Source organism: Falco peregrinus, chromosome 5 (genome assembly GCF_023634155.1).
Source record: "Falco peregrinus isolate bFalPer1 chromosome 5, bFalPer1.pri, whole genome shotgun sequence".
Lineage (NCBI taxonomy): Eukaryota > Metazoa > Chordata > Aves > Falconiformes > Falconidae > Falco > Falco peregrinus.
The window spans coordinates 106071013-106091416 of record NC_073725.1 but is presented as its reverse complement, the minus strand read 5'-3'; the positions used below and the strand labels follow the sequence as shown (position 1 = coordinate 106091416).

Sequence of the window (20404 nt, the reverse complement as noted above, 5' to 3'; positions counted from 1 at the left end):
CTTGCTTTTGATTGTGGTCACCTTCTATTACAGTTAGCATACACCCACCGCGTAACTTTAGAAAGTATACTCTTTGGGAGAATTAAAAAAAATTGCTACAGGCTATTGCTGCTATTTGTAGTTGTAGACTGAAAACTGATGAGGATATGCTTTGAAAAGATTCTTATTTTCTAACTTTTTTTAAAGAAGTAGGGCCAGTATTTTTTGAAAGAATGGCCCTTTGCTTCTGGGTAAAAGGTTTCCCATTCTCTCTTATAGTTTTAAAGGTCAAATCCTGCCATGTTTCTCTCACCTAAGATTGCTTCATGCAAGTTGGCATGCCTGGTCTCCAGATTGCACCCTAATCTATAACATATGATTGTAAGAATACTTAATTATTACTGCTTTCATTCATAAAATTCAAATCACTTTTCATAGAATGTGAAGCATCCTTCCTGCTATTTCACAAACAGGGAAATGGAGCACAAAAAATGAAGAATATTTGGTCACAGTTGCACAACAGGCAAACAGCAGAGCAAGGAGCAGACACTAAGCCTTCTAACTCCAGTTCAGGGCTTTAGCTGCTGGACCACCCTGTCTTCATAGGCTGATGTTCTCTGATGGAAGTTTCACAGAAATCTAGATGTCATGGGATAATGTCCTTATATATGATGACTAAAACAAGACCAATGTTGTCATTTAATAAAAGAGATCATTTTATAGATATAAGGCCAGTTAACACATTTTAAGCAATCGCAATGCTGATATTTCCTGTTTTTCAGAGATTAAGATGGGCTAAATGATGGAGGGTTTCCCATGGTGAAAGTACTGCTGTAAATATTTCTTCTGGTAATGTAATTAGGAAGTATTGGCTCCAGTTAATGTAACTTAAACAAAACATGTTGTCCTCGGCAAACTTGTTAAACAGGCATAGCCCTGTCTAAAAAGCAAACAGGGGCATATAGTGTTTCCATGGAAACTCAGTTAAAATGCTGATTTGTGGATATAATCATAATCAGTACCACAATCTAATCTGATTGAATTAAATGAAAAGAAGCCTTAGTTCTGAAGTGAGCACAGTACAAAACTATCTCTACAAATGCAGAAGTCATAGTCATCCATCCTTGATACATGCCTTAACAGCTGTAAAAATACGGCCTTTGGAAGGCTAATGTTCCTTGGAAGTCAGTAATATCTTTGCCTTTATATGAGAACAGAATTTCTGAAAATTCTTGCCAAAAGTCCTTTTCTGAGTGGAGATTTGAAGATTTTTTGCATTCTCCAGAGCTCCATTCTGGAAGGTGCTAAGTATGCTTATCATATGCTGGGCATCCCTTAACTCTCACAGACTTCATGGAGCACTAGCAGTGCTCAACACTTCAGGCAGAAGCCTCAGGTGAATTTGTACCTATCTTGCAATTTAGTAGAAATAGAAGCTACTTACTATGATAAATCCTTAGTTTAATGGAATATCAAAGCTTCCTTTCAGCAAACCTTCCTGATTTATTTCAAAGCTACTCCGTTAAAGAGGATTACAGTTGGTATCCATGACATTGATTTCCCTCAAAAATTATTAATTTATACTTCTAAATATGCTTTACTGCTGTATTGACAGTTGAATCCTACTAATTATTAGGATATAAATCATAATACACCACTTGTTGAAGCATCTGGATAATGATTTATGTGATGCAAGTATAGTCCGTTTGTATTTCTATTGTGGAAATCATTTCAGCACTTACACTATTTCCAGCAGTTAATAACTCACGCAGAGAGGCTCGCTTATGATTATAACTTGGCACACAGATCTCAGGCAACAATGACATTTTATTAAGGATTTTTAAAAATCTGTCAGTGCCTTTTAATTTTATCAGTCTCAACATTTTTTAAAAAAGCTTGCTTTGCTGTTTTCTTGGAGCATCCCTTCAAAACATTTATTAATTATGTATTTGGCCATACGTTAATCAATAGATTGTTCTTTGTATTTTGTGGCATTAAGGAGGCCATTTCAACTTGTCTAATGAAGCAAATAAGCTCTTGGCTAATTTTCAGCAGTATGAAGACCTCTCTCAACTCATGAATATTCACAAGATCCAGACCTAAGCAAACATTTCTGCTGGAGAGTATGTAGGCTTATGTAGCAATTCTGAAGATGTCAATTTGTTATTTTTCCTGAAATGTGATAAGTAGACAAGTCAGATAGAAAGCTGTCATTCTACCGCTCAGTGCCTGACCTGCTGGATGCACATTAGCTATTTTCCAATATATACACTTGAACTTCTTCAGGTTAGATAAAGCAAAAGATAAATTATTTCCCCCAATATAGTTTATTCTGAATAGGCATAATTAAAATTTCTTGCCAGGGTTACGAAATGGTGATGATAAACTGTTCTCATGAAATGAAGTTAAGTAAATGTGAAAGTGTTCAGATTATGGCCAGTGTTAATCCATGGTTTCAGAAAGTGAGTAAACTTTTCAAGTGAGATCTTTATATGTAATATAGTGAACACATATTGAAAGATGATGCTTCTTTTCTTTTACCAGATACCAAGTAGGAGAATATGAAAAAGAAGAAAACATATTTCAGTATACTGGCAAAACTTTCATTGTTATTAATCTGAGATTACTTTCTGTTCCTGACATGGTTTAAATCTCTAGTTCAGGGTATTCCAAGAATGTTAGCTTATAGCTCAAATACCAGCTCCTATTTTTGTTGAGCAAATAGGCAGCTGTGTTTTCTTCTACACAGAGATTCAATAAAAATGCATTTTTGATCCAAAAATGAAAAAAAAAAGGCAAACAAAGCTGCTTTTGCAGCTAATACTTTTCATGGAAAAGTATAATTTCTGTATCTATTGCTATTACTATGTTTTAACCTTATTCAGTACTAGATGCAAACGTAAATCAGAAGGGCTGCAAATCTGCCACTGCTATTTTCTTTGTGTTTGCAACTACAGAATACTATGGAACTACTCAAGTCTGTTTCAAACACTTAAAAATGTGCATACTGAGTCTTTTGGGCACATACATTTTTTTATACCCTTCTAAAACTATAGGTTACCACTATGTGGTTAAACAGCAAAGAATGGTTAAATAAAGTAGAGATCTTAGAAAAACAAAACCATGAAAGCTATTCTGGAACATTACAGGAAATATTTGACTTATAAAACATCCAGTAGGTATGGTATTGAAAAGCTGGAGAGTTGTATTCATGATGACATATTTCTGATGTATTATTTGACTTCAAACAACATATTTTTAGTAACTCAAAGTAATTTGCTAATCAAAGTATAGCACAAACAGTTTGATGAGAATGACACTATTATTATAACTCAATAAGAGATCCAAGGCTTATTTTCAAATGCTGTGATTTAATAAAATGTTGGTGTTTTCTCACTCGGTGTTCTAAGTCTGGTTTTGACGAATGAGATTTCATATATTCACAGGCCTTGTATGCAGCAAGTGCCGTGATGATAACCGGATAGAGCAAGCAGCTGGTAGTCAGCGTGTTCTGGAGACAGGAAGAGTTGAATTCTCCAAGTCTCTCCCCTCCATGCTAAGACTGACAGCAGTAGAACCTACATGTCTTGGCTTCTAGGGCAATGGTAGGATATAAAGCATTGAGCTGACATGGGAGAAACTGGACAGAGACATCATGAGCTCGTTTTGCAGTGGATGCCGTAACACTTATCTTTAATGTCTTATCCAAAGTATTCTGTCCATAGCAGTAGGACAACTTGCAGCCATTCTGATGTGATAGGATTTCAGTTTGGGAGGTATAAATGTTTTAGGAAATAAGAGCAATAGAACTTTTTCCCATTTCTGAAATCAGCCTTTCTCACAATGCTGAGATATGTAGATACAGCCCTTTTTTTTTTTTTTTTTTTTTTTTTCAACACGATTAGGTAGTAGCCAGCGTCAAGTCTGAAAAAAAGAAAATACTATCAAAGTTTGAACATATGTGTTTCAGTTACAAGTGGAAGCAGAAAGCCTGACATCTCCTAAGAGAATCTGGTCACAGTCTTCAGGAGTCTGGGTCAGTATCCTAATTTCTGGGTGTTCATCTGAACTTTGAGCCTCTTACGGTTCATTAATCGCAAACTTGAAACCACAGCCTTTTGGCTGAGATGTGAAAGGTATACTGGCTAAGCTACTCTAAACTAGGAACTCAGCTGTAAGAAGTAAAGCTTTTTTGAGAACTTGACAAGTCATGGATCCTCCCTTAAGATTTACAAATGTGCTTACAAATATATGCTGTTCTTACTTTTTGTTTCAGTCATGGGATGTTCTTCAATATTGCCAAAAAAAAAAAAAAAAAAAAAAAAAAAAAAAAAAAGAGCTAGAAAACCCTATAAAACTAAAAATTGGTTAGGGACTTATTAAAATACCATCACTGCTTCATTATTTTAGTGTCACTGTGGTCAGATTTCAGTCTTCACGTGCTTCCTGTACCATCAGAATTCGTCAGAGTAGTGGCCATGCAGGGAGATGTTGGAAGAAAGCTGAAAGCTCGTAGGAACTCCTTATAAAAATTCTGCCACCAGCACAGTTTTCTTTATGATGGGGCTTGCCTTCTGTCTCCATGCTACTGAAGCATTCCTGAGGCTAATAAAAATACTATCCAACCCACTCTTTCTCCTATTCTCTGCTCCTTTCCTTTCCAGCTGTCAGTAGGTGTCAGGTATTTTCTAAAAGTCACAGGGAGGATACTGCAGACACCAGACAGGGCTTAACTGTGCCCCGCTTCATCCCCTTCAAATTGTGCAGTCTAAACCACTATTTTATACTATCAATGTACTCCTTGTGTTTCTCAGGAAAAAGGTATATATCTTTCCAGCAAAGTGCACTTAGTGTAATTTTGCATGCCAAGTGGTTATCTCCCTCCAGGCTTATGGGAGGTTTCTTTTTCTTGGGGTTTTTTTGTGGGTCTTTTTTGTAATTACAAATGTATTCCCAAGTAGCTCCCTTGGGCTGTGCTCCTGGTACACAAAGTTTATCACAGGGTAAATGAGGAGGTTTCTGTGGGAAACCTTTGTTAGAGTGTTGGCAGCACATCAGCTACTATCCTGTAGTTTGAAATACAGCATAACTGTCTGAATGATAATTTACAGATAACCTGTTTCCCTCCAAGCTCCTCGGTGAAGCCTCCTGAAAAGGCAATGGACTTTCAGTCAACAGTATCTATATTTTTTTATGCTTTCACTCAATTTATATCCTTTTTGTGTTTCCTCCTGCTCCTGCTGCTACTTCATTAGTCCTCCAGAAGGAAGATACATGTCAGGGAGTCAAAGGGAGTCTGGTTTATGATGATGTTCACAGACTGCCCTCTGCAATTCAGTTTGTCAGGGGTTGGCTGCAAACCAAGCCCTTCAACTATCCCTGGTGGTTTGAGTTTGGATGAACTTCGGCCTCCCAGCAATCATCATCCTGCTCCCCTTTCAGCCTGGCCTCACATCAAGTTCCCAATATCTCCTCCCTTTCTGCTTGAACTTGGCCTCCAGGAAATACCAGTTGCCACTGCCTTCCCTGTATCTTGGGAGTTTCCAGCCAGACAACTACTTCCACCACTAATTGTAAAAATATTCTGGAAGAAAATAGCAGGTTTGGTGTCCATGAGTAAAGAAGCAGAACTTCAGCTTTCCTCTGTCCATTTAAGAATTCACTCATTTACATGTTGCATCCTGATAGCTCTAATGAAGGAAGTTATTCTTTGTCTTGCTAAAATCTGATGACATATCATGACATATGAGAACTGTCTTTTATAACTGATAATTATACAGGACTTACAAATGTATGTACAGTCATTCCACTTATTTGATGATAAAAAGATAAAGGTAAGATACCAGTAATAATGCAGGATTTTTTTCTTGTATACTGTTTATAATCTAAAACTGTGATAATTTGCACTTTGAAATTCTTTTGTACTTTACATAGTACCTAGATTAATAAAAGACTTTGTTTTGGATAAATCAATCTCTAAATGTTAGTGAGGCAGTAGCTCAAATTTACGTGGAAAAGGTAAGTGCAAATTTACATGGATTTTTAATCCATTTAATATTAAAATAATTGTAAAATATCAAAATCTTCTAAGGGTACTTAAATATGCAATAGACACATTGTGGGGTTAGGCAAGAAGGTTTCATGTCAGTGAAGCCACAAGAAAAGTTGTAAAGAACATTAGAAATCTTCACCAAGTTAAATAAAAAAAATTAAAAACAAAACAACAAAACAACACATTGCAGAGGACAGTTTGTGAATAATAGTAGTATCTTATCCAAATGCATAACTGATATCATATTTTTGCTGGGGTGGGAACTATGCTTTATTATAAGAAAACCACAAGAAAGTGCACAACTACTCAGCAGTTTGGCCTGCCTTTTCGTCAGTGTTACTCTTTTATCACAGACTACTTACACCAGTTCGTTATGAAGATGGCTGGTATCACCACCAAGTATTGAGGTTACCCAACACTTCCAATTACAAGCTCGTGTTTTCAGCATATTAAAAATTAGCTGGACTTAAACTGTTAGGCTAATTTTCTTTTTGTGTTGGGTGTCTGAATCAAGTTCCAACATTCTGGATAGTAAAACTATCATTTTTTGTATGTTAAAACAAAATTCTGGGGAACTTCTGTTTGAAGAGAGGAACTGAAGAAAATGGGCTGGGGTGAGAAGAAGAAGGTATGGGTAGAATTGAAAAGGTCAGAGATCAAGAAGGAAACTGAATGAGGTGTGAAGTTTGGAAGGGTGAAACTGCATTTTACTGTGCGAGTAAATTGAAACTGGGATTATAAGTAGTCTGGGAAGTGCACATTTGATGAATCCTCATTCGTACTTTTTATATATCCTGCATGTGATGAAAGAATGACTATCACTGGGAATACAGCAATGTTGGATGATACTGGAGCATAAGTATATTACTGTAAGAGAGTGCCTTTTGGAATACCTCTAATTTATTAGCTAAGACTTCTTGGAATTGAAGGGGAAAAAATGTACATTTTCTTTGTAATTACAGTACATAACACGTGTTTTATAAGTATTTTTAATGGCATCATCTTTGGTGGTAGGAGTCTGCCATTAATCTCTACTAAAGGTACTTTTCGACATGGTGTTTATTTCTCAATATTATGTGTTGGGGTGTAATAATGTCTCATTCTTTGGCTGAGCTAAAAACATTTTGAACTGAAAAAGATTTAGAGTATAAACAAAAGAAGTGCAATCAACTTTTAAAAAGAGGTTAAAAGTGTTCTGGAATATTTCACGTCTAATTATTAGATATTTTAAAAGATAGTAATAAGAGGTAATATGAGTAGGCATAAAGAAGGGAATCTTAAGGAGCCTTAGCTTAATACACAAAGGCGATATAGTTAAAAAAAAATTCTGCTGCAGATCTGTTTCTAAGATTTCTTGCTTGGAAGCCAAGTTAAACCTCATTTAAGATAACTCCATCAGAACTAAGAGGCCCAAATGTTCTCAAAATGTTGACCATCTTTTATGTAAAAGAAAGAATCTTAGTCCATACTGTGTTCTGTGGGAAAAAGGAATGGAGACCTTAAAATATTTTTCTAACCTTGGTGATCTAGTGCTTTTATATAGTGTAACATTCTATAGATATTTCGCAGAATGGAAAACCCTTTAGCTTTTACTACTTTTTCCTTAATTATGTATTTGAAATCCCTCTGCCAAGTTTATAGGGAGATTCAGCTCCTCTCTTGCCTGAAATAAATCAGCCTAATCTATTTTCCTCTCTTATTTTAAGTAAGAGATTATTCTTTTTACTTAGAGACTAAGAGCTCTTGTAATTCTGCGCACAGAAGTGATTTGTTGGGGAAGCCTTTACTTATCTTTCTGTCCATTTGCTTAATCATGGAGATCTTGCAATGAATACAAGCAGTCCTGATCTATTCTGAGTAATTATTTGTTTTCCTTCGTGTTTCCTTGATAATAAGCAGCCCTGAGCTCTGTAGCGTTGAGCATTTCCCAGTACTACTATCCTGAAAACATCCCAGTAAATTTGTGAAACATTACCCTTAGCCATGAAATCAATACATCAGGAAAGTACTTATTTAACAATAATTATCACTGAGCCAAGAATTTAAATTTGTAATTCTCAACCATCTGTTATTTCATAGGATATGCACTACAGAATAGCAGCCACTTCACTAGACAAAGGAAAGAAATCTCAGGGAATTAGTAACTGTTTTCCATAGGCAGCGTTAGAGGTATGTATTGGAATCACCAAAGTAAATTTGTTAATGTGGTTGGAAAAAAAATAAATTGGATTTGCAATGTTCATTTGAAATGATGATACATTTTGTGTTACATGGAGGAAAAAGCTTGAATACCCCTCCATCAGCTCGCGTTAGCTGATCTCTTGCATACCCCTAGCTGCAGCCAGCCCTTCCCACTGGCATTCCAAAGGAAAGGCAGCAGTGAAGACAAAACCTTTCCCCCTCATCCTTACTCATTTTTTCCTGGCTGAGGAAAGGTAATTTGTATCCCTTGGCCATTTTGACTGAACCAAGCCTACAAATGATACTTTATACTTTAAAATGTATATATCATGTTAGGTTCAATTATAGTTTTTGTTGTTTGTGTTTTGTTTTTTAATTAGAATTCTGGATGTTATCTGCATACCTTGCTGAACAATATTTAAAAAATTTCAGTGCAATTACACCTTTTTTTTTTTTTTTTTTTTCCCCTTCTTTAACCTCTGTGGTAGCTGCTATACCTAGGAGGCTAAGCAAGGAATTGGTGACATGTGAGAGGTAATTCTGAAGTTTCCCTTTTCCCCCCCACACAGCCAGTCTGTAAAACATACATTTAAATGTAAAGTAGCTTGGAGCACAGATATTTCATTCTGAAGTTCTGAAATGCTGGAGGACTAAGGATTGCTCAGATGAATGTGTTGGCTCTAAAACCTTTTGAAGTACATTTGAATAGTTCTTAAGGCATTAAATGACCCAACCAAGTAATATCCTGTGCTAGTTACAATGTTCTCAAAAAGCTCAGGGAAAAAAAGCCTGTGAAAATGCTTTAGTATCACATCTGGTTGAAAAGAAAATTATTTTCCCATACATTAACACTGTTAATGCTTCTGAATGGAGACGCATTCAAATAATTATTAGCTGAATTGTAGGACACATTCATAATTGTCATTTATTACATATTACATACGATATAGAATATTTAGAAGTTACTCATTCAGTGACAGAGAAGTTCCTATCTGGAATTGCGCAAAGGAATAAAACGTAAAGTAACTAACATGATGAGATCAGAATCTCTTATTAAGATGCATCTCTTCAACAAAAAGGTCTATTGCTGCTTTCACCATGCCACGTTTGTGGGAACTCTGTGTTGGTACATATCAGAGAACCATTTAGGTTTGAAAAGACCCTTGAGATCCTCAAGTCCAACCATAGATTTCATCCAGTCACCATGTAGCACTTCATTATTTAATACCAAGTAAGAGGATTACGAAACTCTAATTGAGGAAATACTTCACAAGGGAAATACGTAATCTGTTGTGTATTATGCTTAAAATGTTGCCTCATAACATTGTATTACCTTGACCAGAGCAGACTGTTTTAAGACACATTTCTGTTTTACCTCCTTCAATGGTATTATACCTCAAAAATCAGTGATACAGACCTTTGAGAAGTTAGGTAGAGAAATAAACTGAAACTTTTATAAACAATTCAGATCAACTAAATTGATAATGCCTGGGCCTTCCATTTCTATACAAACTACACCACTGCTGAAATCCTGGGAACCTGCTCAAGTGGGAACAAGCCCAGTGTTTCTCACTATCTTTTAATTTCTTTCACAGTCTGTCCGAGAAGACATCAAAACTAATAGAACTAATGCTATATAAAAAAAAGGCCTGTAGCTGCCTGCCTCCTCTCATCTTCCTGAAGAGGGATGCTCTATGTTTCATAAAAATTAGCCCCAGTATTTCAGTTGTCTTTGTGTTACACCATTCTGTTGTGCAACCCATTAGAACATGCACATGGAATCTTTTACAGATGAGCTTTGTCATAATTATCTTGTTACTGTTTCAGATTCTCTCTCATGGTAAGTAATTTATACTGGACACTAGAAACCCTTCAGTACATGCTCATATTTAAGGAAGATTATAGGCTGTGTATTTAGCACTTGTCTACAAAACATTTACACTTAAATCATAGAATCGTAACACAATTTAGATTGGGAGGGATCTCCTGAGGTCGTCTAGTCCAACCTCCTGCCAAATTTGTATATACATTCAACTACATTATGAGGGAACAGAGTTTTAGTTGTTCCTTGTTGTTAATTATACTTTCATTAATAGTTTACAAGAAATAATGTTTAATCAAAAGTTGCTTTGCCAGGCATTTTAAAATTTGCCAGCCACAGCAGATCAAATAATATCTAAATTATAGAGACTTGTTACTGACACGTAATGGAATATTTTGTATTTTAGTATCACTGTTATTGATCTGTACTGGTATTTTGTAGTTTAGATGTACTAGATGTCTTAGATATATGCTAAATATGTTGGATATATAAGTACAAATGGATGAACTTCCATAAATGTAGTGGAGTAGATCTTTGTCTTCATCCTTTAAAGCTTAATAAATGTTTCTTACAGGTTTAAACCTTACACTAATGTTTGATAACATCTTTGTTCTTTTATGTCATCAGCATAATGAACTTGATAATTATCTCAATTTTGGCAACCGTTTCTCTGCTCTGCGTGGCGGTGTCTCTAGTAAGGGTGTGAGCTCCAAAAGGTCAACCTTCTCAGGACCTTAAATGAAAAATATCTAACTACAGTCCACTCATCTGTGCCTGTTAAGAGCAGTAGTATTTGTAACTAACAGAACAAGTCTTTGGAGAGCACAGATCTGTGTTTTACTCTAAACCCTGCTGTTGTGACTCTCCACATGAGATCTTGGTGGGAACTCTGGTGTTCATTTCCTATATGCATCATCTTCTGCAAGAAAATAAGAATACTGAAATTTACCCATATTTAGGGTGTATTTAAAATTCTTTTGTTGAGAGGTACTCTATAGTAAATACAGGTGGTTGAAATCATTAGTGTTTATGAATGAGCAAGGAACAGAATTTGTATGGTACCTGAGAGTCGAGAGGTGGAGACAAGCATTTTGGAGGGTTTATAGAAACAGTTAAACAGATTAGGAACCTCCTTGGTACAGAACCTTGTAAAGCAGTAGGCATTAATAGCGATTCTGTCTAAACACTTCTGAAAATCTGCATCTTTAAAAATCTAAACAGTTTTTAAAATCAGTTTTTTCAGGAGCTCAGCCATTCAAAACAGATTAGCCAGAAGATGCTGTTATAAAATAATTTAGGTGAAGGTCCATGGGTCTATATATTTTAATTCTTTTGTTCCCCAGAGAAAAATGCCTACTGGCTTACAGCTCTGACTCAGCTAAGAAGTGAGGTTGACTCCATTAGGTCCTGTCAGGTTACCTTTAAACTGAGAGCCCAGAAACATTTAAAGATTCGCAACACAGTTTTATGGATTTACATTTTTCCAATGCAGAGTAAAGACACCAATTTCTTGCCCATATCTAAGTTTCCCTTAGATACCATCTTTCATTGCTCAGAAAGCTTGTTCATTCTGTATCTGTTGGAAAAGCAGTCTGATCCTCCATGATCAGAAAACTATTTATTCCATCTGAAGTCTGCAAAAGTTTATATTCTTTGCAGGTTGGAGTCTTACACTCTTAAAGTCAAAGCAAGGTTCAGCAAAGTCCCTATTTGTGTATCTTGATGTCAAGTGTGTGGCTTGATTCAGGGAATTCAACAGGAACGTTCACATGCAGAAAACAAGCATAAACTTTGCTTGCTGAAATCAAGAAGACTTTTATTGATATAAGTAGTGTTACGTTAGTTCTTGCATGCTTAAATGGACTGGGAGAAATGTGGTATGAGATGGACATTTCAAATGCTGATATAGCATCCAGAAGCAAAATTATTTTATTCTGGGAAGCTCCTGAAAATGTGTGTGGTTTTCTTACATCTCAGAAAAAGCAGGTAGGACATGCAGATCACCTGCATGCTAGAAAGGAACCTAAAGGCAAACAGCAGATGAAGAAACCATATGCTGCATAGCTGTCAGACAGCATCTTCTCATTGACCATAAAATAAATTACTAGATAATAAAATATAGCTGGAGAGCGTCTCCTCTAGAGTTTATTCAAAAGGAGAACTGGATTTGTCTACTTACTGTCTTAAGCAAAAATAATCCATGAGTTACAGAAGGCAGAAAACTATTTATAACCTGCATTAATAAGAAAATCCCTTATGTAATTTCACATCGCATTGTATCAGTTCATTACAGATTTCATTTCACGTACTTTTTCCTACCTGTTAACCCAAAATAAAATATATGCGTGACATCAGCATGTGTGTGTTTGCAAAAGTACCAATAATCTAGATGTAAATATGTTTTTAAATGATCCCTGCTGTGGATCCTAGAGGAAGAATGAATAAATTAATTTTTCTTCACTTTTCCAAAACAACTAATTTTTTAAAAAATTTTGTTTGTTTTTAAGCAAAACATTGGAGCAATGAATTTGCTAGAAATTAGCTTTTCAGACTTTCAAGGCTTTAAAAATTAGCTTTTGTGCAGAGAATAGTATAGTGAGGTTATAGATGAGTCGTTAGGGTGGAGTTCGTTCTTTTTACCCTAGCAATTACGTATCCTCTAAGCCGACAGGAAGGAGCTGTAGGGCATTTAACTAGAACCCATTGATAAGCTGTATTGAGCAACTAGAGTATCACTTGGTACAGGGACAGCACTGAAACACCTTTGCAGAGAAGCCTGGCACAAGGTGTGCTGTGAGTGAGTGGCAGCATGACAGATATGGTCCAGGGATGCAGCAACAGCTGGTAAGAACAACCAAAGCAGATGTCTTTAGCCCCTCTGTCCCTATCTTCCTGCCATATTCTTCATTACATATTTTAAATAAAAGGAAGCTAGTTCAGAAATTTTCAGCACAGGTAGACAGATACGTTATCATTCCTTTAGTTTAGGCAGGTGAAACCAGAAAAATCAACTGCCTTGGGAGCTTAAGCAAACAGCAGTGCATTATCTTGCTGTTAAACAGAAATGGTGTAGCTATGGGTCTGAAAGGAACATCAGACCAGGCTGGAAGAAAGGTTCACTGACAAACATAATCTCATCTGAGGTTATGAGAAATATATAACTTACACCAGTAGTGTCTTGAATCACAATTAAAAAAATTACATATTATTATTAGTATACTTTAAGAAAAAAATGAAAACCAGTAATGTTTGTCATGTACTTTCATTTGACATAATTGCACATAATGCTCTTAAATTAATTTTTTAAAGAAGATTTTAATGTTTGAAATAGGCTTCTTATGTTCCACTGATTTTTTTATGGGTTAAGGGATTGAAAAACAAATGATCACTTGAAATGTTAACCAACATTTTCATGGTGTTTCAACACATCTTCAGGTATTTCAGCACAAAACACATAGTGTGTATTCCTACAGCTGTTAAACTGGTATAAGCAAAATATAAATTTGAGGTAGATGTGAACATAAATGTGTTCAGTTTGTGGTTCTTTTATGTTAATTATGGGGACATGTGTAGTTTGAATGATGTTTGCCTGGTGCATTCTTCACATTATATTAGCAATGTCTTCATGTTTAACCAAAATGTAAATGGTTTAAAATATGACTGTGTGCTCTCTTCAGTTCAAGTAGTTGTGGTTTTGGTTTTTTTTTTTAGGGCTTACTTTCCCTTTTTATTGTAAGACTGTTTTTCCTTCTGATTAATTTACAATCATTATTGTCAAGAGATAAAACACACTGGGTTTTGGTTTGTTTGTTATTTATGTCTTTCCCAGCTGTAGGTATCCAGATGAAACTTGATTTTTTCCAGCGGAAATTTTGGACTGCAAGCAGACAGGTATATTTTAAATTGACATTTTCTGTGTCATTGAATTCACTTTCTAACTGTGCAGATGATGATCTGCAATTTTTTTGTTGCAAACAAAACTATTGAAAAGAAAGAACATATTTGAAATACATAGTGGCTAGTTCTTCTGATTTACATTTCAGTTCTTTATTACAAAAAAGCCAATTCAGTGGTCAAAACCTGTTGCTTATTCCTATATTCATGGAAACGGGTAGAAAGGTTATTAATTTTAGGCCCCTATACATAAGGAGTTAATTTGTTGGCCTGTCATGATGATTTTCTCCCTCAGAAAAATTAGACACACTAAAAAAATTGTGATATTTATTTGTTTTCAGTGACAGCAGAATTAGGCCTTGCAGCTTGCTTAGGATCTATCTACTAACATTGAGCAACTGAAGTTTTGCATAGGTTAACTGGCTAAACTGGATTACTGAATCATGGTTGGTATTTGTAGTCTTTAACAAACTATACCTAAAATGTCAGGATATAGATTTTCTACTTACTGAAGAGGATAATTATCTTGCTACATATTAGGAGATGCCATCCATATTTTGAAAATAGATCGGAACTATACTGTTTCAGAAAATAAGTGCTAAAATGCAGGTCCTACCCCAACCCTGTTGGAAAATCATATAGTCTTGTCTGTGAATGGTCTCCGAGCTTCTGACACATGGAGGGGGAGATGGGGTTTAAAACGGTTGAAATTGTTAGAGTGTAAATGCACCCTTTCTCTGCAGACAGGAGCAGAACAGAACTGGTGAAAAGGTTTTAAACTTCTCTAGTCATTTTAAGAACAATTGCTGTCAGATAAAAATGTTATCAATATCAACTTCTTTATAATTGTGCTCATATGGGTTTTTAAAATGTCTTGTCTTGTAATAATCAAATGAGAAATTAAAATATTTTATTGATTTTTGATATCTCTAGTGTGCATCTCTCGATGGCCGATGTGCTATAAGTTGTGATGATGAAGTAAGTATTTAACAGGTATTTTTTCCATTTATACCTCTACTGCAGTAGAACATAGAGTCGATGAATTTAGTTTGAACATCTCATTGTACTTTATAAGGTCCTGGTGTAATTTGGAATCACCTTGTAAATATTATACTATTTAGATAGTGAGACTTTTTTTATGATTGCTTACAAACATCCATTTAATTACAAGGTTGACTTCAAATATGTGTTGTAGTAACTTGTGCTTTGTGAATCCAGTTTTGGAAATAATTTGAAGCTGTTTTAAGGCATTTTTTTACTATTTTATTGTTCATCTTAGAAGCTATTTTTTTATGTTTACAGTATATTTACACATGAATCCAGAGCTGAATCTGTGCAGGACTAATATACTGATGGCACTTCAGGAAGAAGAAAAAAAAAAAGTAGTAACCTTAGTTTAGCTTAATGAAGTAACTAAATAGCTTTTTATGTAGTTTAATTTCTTAGATAAAAATTTTGTTAGAAAAAGTTGTTAGATTTTTAATATTGTACGCATAGATGTTTGGAAAGCAGTTGACATCATACCATATGATGTTTTGGTTAAGCAACCAATGTATTGCAGGTTAAATGAATTATAAAGTGGTTAGTAGAGCACAGACTGTATTGATATATGGGAAGGAATTAAACATGCAAGATTCTAGAAAATTAAAGTTGTGTTTGAGATATTGTATCATGTATAGTTAGTAATTTGGAGGAGAACAAAGCAATTACTGATAACGTCAATGTGTAATCTCTAAACTGAGTGAATGGTTTGAGGAGATCTGAATCACCTGATAAACTGTGCTTGAACAAGCTATATGAATTTAAGTATGATAAAATCCGAATTCATCATCTGAAAATAAAAACCACAGGCTGTGTTTGTATGGTACTTTTCATACAGCAGCAAAAAGAACTATTGCAAAACTTACATAAAAGACACGAGTGTGTTTGTATGCTCGTACATAATTCATGCTAATGTAATGTTTTTGCAATCTATTTTTAAGTAAGACAACTTTTTTTTTTTTTTTACATATAGTTATAAAGTTTTTATACAGTTTATTCAGGTTTTTTATACATGCTTAGTTGTTTTCAGGAAAGCTGCTATCTGTATGGCCAAGAGTCAGCAGTCAGCACGGCATTAGTTTTGACATACTTTTCAATAAAGGATAAACGGGACTCGCAGCAAATCATGGAAAACTGAGCAGTTACTCCCACCACTGCAAACTCTTGCGTTTAAACAATTCCCTCTCATCTCTCTTCTGTGAAGCCATTTCTTCTGAATATCTTCAAGTTCTCACAAGTTTGTGTCACTAATATTTGCAACAGGAAACTACTTGTATTATTTGTGATATTCCACAAGTCTTTATTTTTCTCTTTCTCTGCTGTTTCTTCCTATATTTCTTATAGTCTCACCTTTTAGGTCTCTTTCTGACTGTCCCAGCATTTGAAACAGACTCCCAGGTCTTATCACTGAGGTGCTGCTTGTCCTGTGTTATTTTATGTATCTGCAGTGAAATGTCCACACCTTCCACCACCTGAACTGCTACCCTGATTGTATTCCTGCCTATTCAATAATTAATTCATTTGGAGTGTGCTCTGTGTTGTGCAGCACTAAGTTTGTTCAGGACATAAAAAAATTGTACCAGAATGACTACACAAAGTACTACTTGATGTCTCCTGTCACGAAAGTTAGTAGAGTTGGGCTTTCCTGAGGATAGGTAATTCAAAACTTTAAATAACCATGGCAAAAAAAAGTTCATGTGTTTGAGAAGTGCTTTCTAACATGTGTCATTATTGTATTGTATATTTAGTTATTTAAAGCAAAAAAGACTATTTTAGGGGGTTTGTTAATTTTGTGGAAATCAATTTATAAAAAGTTTAAGAGGTACATCATCAATCCTAGCAATCTCACTTCTAGGATGCTACTTCACAACCTCATATACTGTGACATTGGGATGTGTTTTATTGAAAAGTGAGTCCAGGAGATAGGTGCAGTTTTAGCATTTTTTAAAACATGTGTCTGATTAATATGAGATTCAGATCACAAAAACCGTTCCAGGGAGAAAGGCAGAACTTAAAACATCAGCAGTTCTGAGTGGAACATTTAACTTCTTCAACACACCAAATCAGCAAAACTTAAAACAAACTATAATTCATCTACTGGGACCCTGAGATCTAACAGTCGGATGATAGAGGTAGCAATAAATAATAGAAAATAAAATTTGCAGTAAGCCAAAACACAAAGGCTTGATGATCATGCCATCTTTGGCAATGAAATGGACCATATGAGTCAACATATCTTCTGCATTTCTAGCTGTAACAGCTTACAGACTCTTCCATTTAAAGCTTGTATCATTTTAATCATTAAGTAAACTTTTCCAAATATGAAGTAATGAAAAACAAAGCAGATTCCACACAGATGTGGGTTAAAGTCCTTACTTAGCCCAAATTCCAGGCTGTCATTTGCATAGTTAACCAATTTTAAGGTGAGCTCATGTTTATTGCCTCATTCTCCTAAGAGTGATCAGACATATATTGAAAAAGGTCTGTAGAACTGTTAATTACCTGTTTTGTGGCCTTGCTTTACTGTACCTTGCTATAGGCTTACAGTGCAAGCTTTACCTTGACTTGTTTCCAGCAGCTTTAAATATTTTTATCAATGGGTTTCCAGTCATAGCTCACCAGCTTGAGAAATATAACTGCAGGCAGTCGGAGTAAAGTTAGAGTGCTGTGTAAAATCTCTTCCTTGTTTAGCCTAAACCACCACACTTCTGGGATTAAAAACTGGGCAGAGATTACTTCCTTCATTTGCGATAGCCTTTGCGATAGAATAGCAATATTACATAATTTCTTGTGTAAAACATGCTTCTACTGCAAAGTACCCAACTACTTCATCAAAACAAACATATTATTGTTAATGCAGGAATGTTTTTGTTCTGTCCTTGCTAAGAAGCATGTACACTGATAAAGATTCCAAGAGGTTACAGCCAGAAATAATCTGCTCTTTTCTATTACATTGGTAGTTAATAAGAATAGTCACGTATTTTGCTAAATATTTGTGCAGAACTTCTTTCACTATTACATCCATAAGCAAAAATAGCACAAGAAGTTTAAAGTGTTTTCGGGTACTTTCACTTGACCCAGCAGAAGCCATGTATGCATATGAAGAAATTCAGTAATAGTGTGAACCTTGATTTAGAGAGTCCAAACTTTTTTTTTTTTAGTGACCAAATGTACTGTTGATAGAACTCAATCAAATATCATATCTCCTCTGTTGAGTCTGTTAACTTTCACAGCTGTCTTTTATCAATGGCAAGAAAATACCTGCTGAACAGTTATGGTATAAATTAAAGCATTTAAAAGGAAATACTAAGGTATTAATGCAAATAGAGTGGCACAGTAGTCTTAACAGAGAATTAGCTGATGAGTTTGTGTGGTACCTTTGAGTCTAAAATACAAAGATCCAATTAATTAGGAGGGTTTATTCCTTTTTTTTTTTTTTTTTTTTTAGCTGTGAATTTGCTCGTTTCTTCTTGTTTTCCTGATGTCTCACATTGTATTTTAATGTTGTTTTCTTTCTTTTTCACTTTGGTTTCTTAACCCATATTACATTCCGTTACTGTTATTGTATATTGGAGCCGTGAAAAACACAGAGAGGACTTGAACTTGATCAAAGTTACTGTAATTCAAATGTGTTCTCAGACCTCAGTCAACATTCTTGCTGTGTTTATTCTGGACTTCATGCCTACTCTATTTTACAAGCTCAGGGACTCTCCACCTATGGAATGTTCCCCTTGAAATCTGAAGTTCACGGAACTTGAACCTTTGGGCAAACCTGGGTATAGTTCACTTCCAATATCTGAGAAACATTGTGAATTAAACCTCTTTCATACAGCTCTGAAATTTCAGTCTATTGAAATGCTAGTATCCCATCTGTTAATCTTGTATCTGAAACCTTCTGCTTGAGATGTGCTAATGTATCGGACAAGTAGATGCACCCTGTCTGCTTTGCCTGTGCTAAATTTAAGCTGCAAACTATTTCTTTAATGTAATGCTGAATATTGAAAGTTATTTATCTTGCTGGCAAGCAGGTGTATGTATGGTCCTGAATGAATATTTTTTCCATTATTAGTGTTTCTAAAATGGATCTAACCCTTTAGAAACCTTTTATAAGATAAGAAACCCTCATATCTTCACGGTCCTCCAAAAAGATCGATGCCACTTACTGTGTTTTGCCTGTTTCCTATAATAATGCAGAAAATTTAGTATCTTTTACAATTCTGATCAATGCTAGTAAATAACTATGGCTTAGAGATTTGAGACATGGCCGCTAATTCATGAATCAAGGCTATTTTCCCAACTGTGTGTAATCCATAACATACGAAATTAAGTCTACACTCATCCAGCATAACTACTTTTACTTATTTTTTTTATGTTGTGGAGGAATATTTTTTCTAAAGCAATATCTTTACATTAATCTTCATGCATGAGGACTGCAAATGTGTATCCTCAAATGAGCTCTTTGTTGATTTAGCTCCTCTTCTAATGAAGTTAGTGGGAGGTTTATGATTGACTTTGGGGAGAGCAGTGTTCTGGTGTTACAGTCTGCTTCTGAAATTCCACCCTTCACACACCATTGAGGTTAAGTAGCTGCCTCTTCTGAATACATTAGTTCCACTCGATTCTTTGCCAGCATCATCAGCTTTTCACATTACATTTGCCAATTTGTGGCTTTCTAGCACATCAAAGGTTGGAAATGAGTTATTTCGAATTTTTGACAAATTTTCTGTCACTGGTGGTATCTGTAGCTTAGGTTCCCCTATTAGAATGAATGTGTTTGGGAGTGACATCCATTCCATACTTTTGCCTGAGTTGGGTTTCTTTTGCTTTTTTAAAAACTAAACTTCAAGGCAGCATTACTGCAAATCTCTCCTTCAGCCCCACAGAACAGTACTAAGTGGCCAGAATGAGAATCAGACATGCCTAAGCATCTCTTGAACAATCAGACTGCATTTTCACAGCGTCTTGCACAACTACTACTGCCTGGAACTGCTTTCCTCTCTGAAACAGCAGATTTTGCTGCATCTACAGAGTGTAAAGTATATTTTGTCACGTCTGTGTAGTTCATTTGCAGCAGGAAAGGTTTTGAATTAAAAGCAAAGCCATGATTCCTGTATTGGAAGACATCCTCTTTTTTTTTTTTTTTTTTTTTTTTTCTTTTTTACACAAACTTCACAGAAAATTCAAGAAACAATGACAAAATGCTGATTTAGACCAACAATAGAACCACATTAAAGATCTAACGCTGTGGTAGGTATTTGGCAATACTGAAGAGAAACTGAGTTGTATCAAGGTTTGAGTTGAACCTTATGTTTAAACTCTGAAGCACCGTAATTAAAACTTTGCCTGTAGCAAGTAATTCACTTGAGGTTAAAATAGCGCATACATATACGGAGGGAAGCACTGATTTGGGTTTACCTTGTTTTATACAGTTCATA

General features: G+C 35.3%; 1 protein-coding gene across 5 annotated transcripts in view; it reads left to right on the top strand.

Moving 5' to 3' along the window:
* Positions 1–20404, top strand: part of CACNA2D3 (calcium voltage-gated channel auxiliary subunit alpha2delta 3) — a 468281-nt gene that overhangs the window by 406200 nt on the left and 41677 nt on the right. For all 5 annotated transcript variants that reach the window (XR_008747525.1, XR_008747527.1, XR_008747526.1 and 2 more), the window contains 2 exons: positions 13864–13925; positions 14862–14906. Coding sequence is in view for 2 of the 5 variants with exons in the window: in XM_055806468.1 (XP_055662443.1) it covers positions 13864–13925; positions 14862–14906 (107 nt within the window). In the remaining 3 variants the exon portion in view is untranslated. The remainder of the gene's footprint in view (positions 1–13863; positions 13926–14861; positions 14907–20404) is intronic.